This window comes from Vigna unguiculata, chromosome 8 (assembly GCF_037176805.1).
Source record: "Vigna unguiculata cultivar grain cowpea cultivar isolate G323 ecotype 2 chromosome 8, ASM3717680v1, whole genome shotgun sequence".
In the NCBI taxonomy this organism is placed as follows: domain Eukaryota; kingdom Viridiplantae; phylum Streptophyta; class Magnoliopsida; order Fabales; family Fabaceae; genus Vigna; species Vigna unguiculata.
The window spans coordinates 9,678,597-9,684,769 of NC_140799.1; the positions used below are offsets into that span (position 1 = coordinate 9,678,597).

Here is a 6,173-nt window from a genome sequence, read left to right on the forward strand (position 1 = left end):
AAGTATAATCTTATAAAATTTTGATTGTGCTTGTAAAAGTTCTGAAATTTGAAAATTTAGTATAAGCTTTAGTTAACATAGATAAACAAGTGGATCTAACTTCTAACTCTAATATTAAATGAATATCATTCATTATACATATCTTTCTATTTCTTTATCATTTGATTCTTAATATTATTTCACTTTCATTTCTATGAATGAAATAGAAAACAATTAAATCTTAAAATTAACAAATTTAACAAGATTCTCATTTTGTATTTTAAAAAACTAAAAAAAAAATAATCAGTGATAGTTCAGTTCAACTGACTTCTTAAAATTAAGAAAATGAAGAACATATCTTACTATTCTTTTCATAAAAGTTACTCTTGAAAGTAACAGTATCATTTTTTTTCTAGCAATCATAGGTACAATACAAATCAATTTTCACCAGCAATCAATCTATGGAACCAACCCTCACACCAACCACAGCAGTTATGACTACCTGCGTTAAAAATACATTTCAAAATAATTTTATTACATTTTACTTCTTATTCTATTACACCAATAATCTTATATTAGTTAAGAATTAAAATAAAGTGCAGTTTAAATATATTTTTTTTCCACTCTCCAATGCACTTTACAGACAAAATCGTGACGGATTTTTAATCTTCAAACTATAGACAATACTTCAAGAATCTGGATAATTCATCCGATGATGTTTAATTTTGTCTGTTAATTATTTTAGATATTTCATTTTGTGTGTTTATTATTTTAGATATTATATATTTATATTAAAAATGAAACTTAGAAACTCAACTAACTCTTGGGTTCATGTGGGATGCTTTAATGACTTAGGAGTCTTATTCAAATCAAACACTACAGATAATTTTTCTTACAAGGAGGTCTATTACAAGCAACACTGACCTTACTTCTTCATTCCTATTTATTACGAGTATAAATAGAACACACCAACTAAATATCGTGTTGTTGGGTCAAATTTGAAGCATCACATGGCTAGCGTTTCAACTCAAATCTCACAACTGCAGCTCTTTATGGAAGATCCAGCTGAACTTAATGCTACGAGGTTTCATCTTTCGCGCTCGCTCCTCAGCACGTTCTTGCAGCTTCCTAATCCTCGGTGCTAACCCACACACGTAATCCTGTGCCCTCTTTCCCTCCTCTCTCAAACCCTCCACCTTCTCCAATCTCCACCGTCCGATCAGGAACTCCAAGATGTCTGCGTAGTCATTCACCGTGTACACTCCCACACGTTGCGCCACTGCAGCGTAGTGCTCGAATAGCCTGGGGTCCTCCCCATCGTACATAAGATGCGCCGGCATGGTGATCTTTTTCTCCATCATGCTTCCTATTGCCACCATTGTTCCCGTCGGATCCACTTCTAGAAGCTTCTCCACGATCCTCGAGTACGCTTTCTCGTGTCTTTTCTCATCTGCAGCAATGGTTCCGCATATGCGCGCCAGCACAGGATCACCACCCTCCTTTGCGAGCCTTGCAGTGTTACCATGTGACACGAACGTGGCTCGCTCTTGGAATGACGTGTATACGTACCCCAGATATGGGTTGTTCTCAAAACCAGGGTCCTACACAGTCCAAACAAAAACATAAATGGAACATCCTATGCTCATTCGAAATTCAACTACAATTTTTAACTTGGAATATATATATATATTTATATATTTTAAATTTCAAATTTCAAATCTTTTGAAATAATGATAAGAAAGTTTCCTGTTATACTTACCATGCCTGCAGCAATGAGGTAATGAATGGTCTTTTCAATCATGTTCATGTTAACACGACCAGAAAGATACAAGTATGTTCTCAGCAAATCCCCATGTCTGTTCTCTTCCGCGGACCAGGCCCGAGTCCACACGGCCCACGGGCTTGGGCTTGTTCCGCACTCGTCTTTCACGCCGTCGAGGCTGTTCATTATGGTCTGGTAAGTGGGAAGAGCTTCCTCAGTAATCATGTCACCGACCAGCACCAAGAAGTACTCGTCAGATAGCTCCTTCGTTCGATCGCGAAGAGCCTTCACCTCCTCCATGAACTCTTCAAACGGCAACGATGGATCGGGAACGAAACTCTCGGGTTGCCAGCTTTTTTCCACGGGTTTCAGCAGCGGAAGGACACACTGCGAAGCCCACCCTTCCAGCGACCTGAAAACCTCTAACTTTTCCGGCGGCAATGAGTGGGCCCTCCGCGCTTTCGATGGCGGCGACACTGAGAGGACACATTTCGGTGGCAGCATGCGGTGGGGAACACTTCTTGGAGTGCATGCAAAGGGGAGAGTAGTTTGTATGAGCATGGTGGTTGAGGAGGGTGTGGGAGATATTTTTGTGAGTGTGGTGAGAGGAGTGAAAAACTATGTTTTGATTTGGCCGTTAATATATAGAAACAAAATTTTGAAGGCGGTGGAAAGTGGCCCTTTATGAAACAAAGGAGTGAGTTCGAGACATTAAGCGTAAGAGTATAGGTGTCGGCTTCAGAGCATCATAAAAAAACTACCTTGTAGGTTTTCTTGCAGGATGTAGTGCCTTGTACCAGATTCCTTGCATGCTTTAAAACTTGAGGCCATCTTGAGATAGACACAGTTTAAGGCATTTATTGATCACATTTTAAAAAACGAAAATTTTACATGCACACCATAAATAAAGTTTTCTTAAACTTATAAGACACTTAGTCAGAAATGAAATTTTTAAGACTATATTTTACACCTTTGACAAGTTTCTTATCACGGATTTTTAAAACTATATTCACAATTGTCGTCCAGAACATTTCTATATGTACCTGTCTTCAGTTGAAGGGTGTATTTAGCGACGTGCGTTCTGGCAAGAGTGGTTGGATTTCATTCTCAATGGATGTCATGTGTACTATATATGTGTATACATGCTGTGACCACATCTCGGAGAGTCATTACACTTTATATCCGATTTAGATCTAATAAAATAGGTTTAGTCTGTAATCCAAATTTGATTTAGGTAAAATGGATCTCGATTAAAATTTGGATTTATTTTAATTAAATTATTTAGATTTGAAATTTTTTCAATTTAATTTAAACTCGATTAAAACTAGATTTTTTTTTTTGTCAATTATCTTGAATTTAACGAGATCGATTTATATATATGATTACTAAATCTATTATATATGAGTTTGGCTCGACCCTTCAGTTTAGGCCGACTCGGCATGACTCTTTCAACTTAGACAAACTCGTCTCAACCTTATTAGATCTTGGTTAATTCGGCTCGACTTTCGGTCAAGGGCCTACTTAAGACAACTAATAGATGTAACACCCATTTCGAGATGTCACGTGAAATTGTTTTTTCAATACCAAGCGAAACTCTGATACCATCCTATAATTAAGAACTTAGTAAAATTACATCATAAATACTTGTCCAAATTTCTTCAAATAAAACATCTTAATTTTTTTTCCAAACATCCTTAAATAGTCCATTACAATTCTTCAAATCCAAAAGCCAAAGAAATAAAATCCAAAAAGAAGTTTGAAATCCATTTCCAAAAGCCTTCCAAATCTCCCAAAGTTCTCCCCATTGCATCTCCTTGCATCTACGCAATTTTACTATTATATGCATTCACATCTACTGCTGTAAAATACACAAATTATCCGATCATCGAACAACTACAACAATTGCAAGGGTGAGCTTGACCAGAAAAAAAAAATACAATATACAACCATATTTTGATATCGTACAACTCATCTCATAATCACAACATAATTCATGGTTCACCCAAATCATGTTACCATAAAATGATATCACATATTATAGCATTCTCTCATACCTATTTCCTTTCCTATGCGCCAACGCCGCTTGGATAGAACTTTTTACCTACTTTTCATAAGACTTACAAGCAACAACCCTTGAATGCTCACCAAAGCCTTAGGCAAGAGCAAAATAACTAAGCTTAAGCCAAAGTCTTATAGTAGAACAAAACCCCATTTTACCTGACTCACCAAAGTCTTCTGGGTAAATGTGCAACTTGGTTTTACAGTTATGAGAGAATTCATATTGATCCATCACATATGTATACACATGCATGCATCACATGATCAACCTACCTGAACTCATCATGCAACTACATTATATCATGCCTCATCATACCATACCATACATATCATGTCATATCACATAATCCAACATGCATAAACTCATCATGTCCAAACATCCAGTATACTACAAATAAGGACCCATCACTATCTATCACAACACAATACAACTAAAAAAACAACAATCATGCATGACATATATCTCCAACTACAAAATTCCAAACGAAGATCACATCGTTCAAACTGAAGAATAACATGTTATGGACCATCTGTCAAAATTTTAGCTCAATCCAATAGTTAACGAATCAGGAACTCAATTTTTTGAAAATTGCGTAGTCTAGAAAACGTTAGTGGCATCCAACGCCCAAACACCAGAGGCTCAGTGCCTGGCGGTAGGAAGCTAGCGCTCGTCACCCAAAAAACCGGAGACTTAGCGCCTGACGATAGGAAGTTGGCACCCAGCCCCACAACCAACGTCAAAAATATGAAAAACAACATCAAATCACATGAGAACCCATTTCCAACACATGCAAACAACCAAAATATGCTACCAAACTTACCCAACATCTATTGAACATAATACTTGGATTCTAGAACCTTAAGACTCCCAAAAATCTTCTTACTCCAATAGATCATCCAACCCAAAAATTTCATAACTTCCAAATTGATTGTAACAAAGAAATATCTACACTTGTTATCAAATTACAATGATCAACCATAAACTCATTTTCTTCTTCAGTTAACAACCTTAAACCACCATGCTAACTCCAAAATCATATCAATTGCTAAAAAACACAAAATTCCCAATATAGGCATGAACAAAAAAATTTCCAAGAACTTATAACCCAACCAAAACTCTTTTGTGCTAACAATAGAAAATTCCACTACACAAAAATTATTATTAACCCATACTATATTCATGAACAAAGAATTTTCATTCTTCATATCATGACAAACATGGTCTACAATCAACTTATACCTCTCAATTAAAAGAAAACATTTCAGAACCAATTCCTTGTAGCCACAAAATTAACAATATTGGGTTTGGTGGAGGCTCGAGCGGAACCCTAGAGCTTTGGCTACTTCCATGACTCAGATGAAGCAAAGCAAGGGGATCACTACAACAATAAAGGGAAAAGCCAAAAACGGAAGGTGGTAAGAGAAACTAGGTAAGATCTGAAAGTTTTTCTTTATTGATTTGAAAACAGAATGGAAAACTGTTATGTTGTTTACAAGAGAAAGGAAACCTATCTTAAATAGGCTTCGATCTAGCAGAAGGTAACCACAAACGATAACCTTAACTAACCCTAAACTACTCTAACATCCCCCCTCAAGATGGACTATGGATGTTCAGTAGGCCAAGCTTGGAGGTGATTATGTGATATTGTCGTCGATGAAGAACCTTGGTGAAGCCGTTAGTAAGTTGCTCTTCAAAGTGAATGGGAAGGAGGCGGAACAGAATAACTTGGACTTTTCCACGAAGAACGTGGCAGTCAATGTTAAGGTGATTTAGGAGCTCATGGAAGCTCTTGTTGTGGGCGATGTGGTGAGCGGATTTGTTGTCACAATACAAGGCAATAGTGTGGTTTGGTTGGATATGGAGATCACGAAGGAGATAACTCAACCACTGGATCTATCATGATGTAGTGGCAAGGGTGCAATATTCTGCCTCTATAGACGACCTAGAGACAATTCCTTGCTTCTTGGATTTCCAAGATATAAGAGAGGAACCTAGGAAAATGCAAAATCAAATGGTGGATTTCCTTGTGTCTAGGCATGTACCCCATTTAGAATCATTGAAATCTTTCAGTTGAATATTGTTATCAACTATAAAGAGCAATCCTTGTGAAGGGTTGGTCTTGATGTACCATAGGATGTGTTGAACAGTAGAATAATGATTGACAGTAGGAGCCTGCAAAAATTAACTAAGAAGGTGAATGAAAAAACATAGGTCAAGTATAGTATTAGTGAGATATATGAGCTTCCTTATGAGTCTTCTATATATGGTAAGGTCTGTTAGAGGGCCAACAACATCATATGGAGCTTTTGTGTCCTTAAGGTAGGGGGTTGAGCATGGTTTGCAATCCATCATTCTAGTGTGACTTAGAATATC

The 6,173-nt window shown here is 37.0% G+C and overlaps 1 protein-coding gene across 1 annotated transcript; it reads right to left on the reverse strand.

The window, feature by feature from the left end:
* Window positions 1-818: 818 nt before the first annotated feature.
* Window positions 819-2,551, reverse strand: LOC114193988 (stearoyl-[acyl-carrier-protein] 9-desaturase 6, chloroplastic-like). Its single transcript, XM_028084003.2, has 2 exons — window positions 1,739-2,551; window positions 819-1,580 (listed from the first exon to the last, which is right to left on the reverse strand). Exons 1-2 carry the CDS (start codon window positions 2,300-2,302, stop codon window positions 1,014-1,016), a joined length of 1,131 nt encoding a protein of 376 aa, XP_027939804.1. The 5' UTR covers window positions 2,303-2,551; the 3' UTR covers window positions 819-1,013.
* Between the last annotated feature and the right edge of the window lie 3,622 nt (window positions 2,552-6,173).

Coding starts and splice junctions, on each gene's coding strand:
- LOC114193988 (XM_028084003.2), bottom strand. CDS start 2,302: ATGCTCATACAAACTACTCTCCCCTTTGCATGCACTCCAAGAAGTGTT. Junction 1,581..1,738: donor ACCTCATTGCTGCAGGCATG/GTAAGTATAACA, acceptor TGGACTGTGTAG/GACCCTGGTTTTGAGAACAA.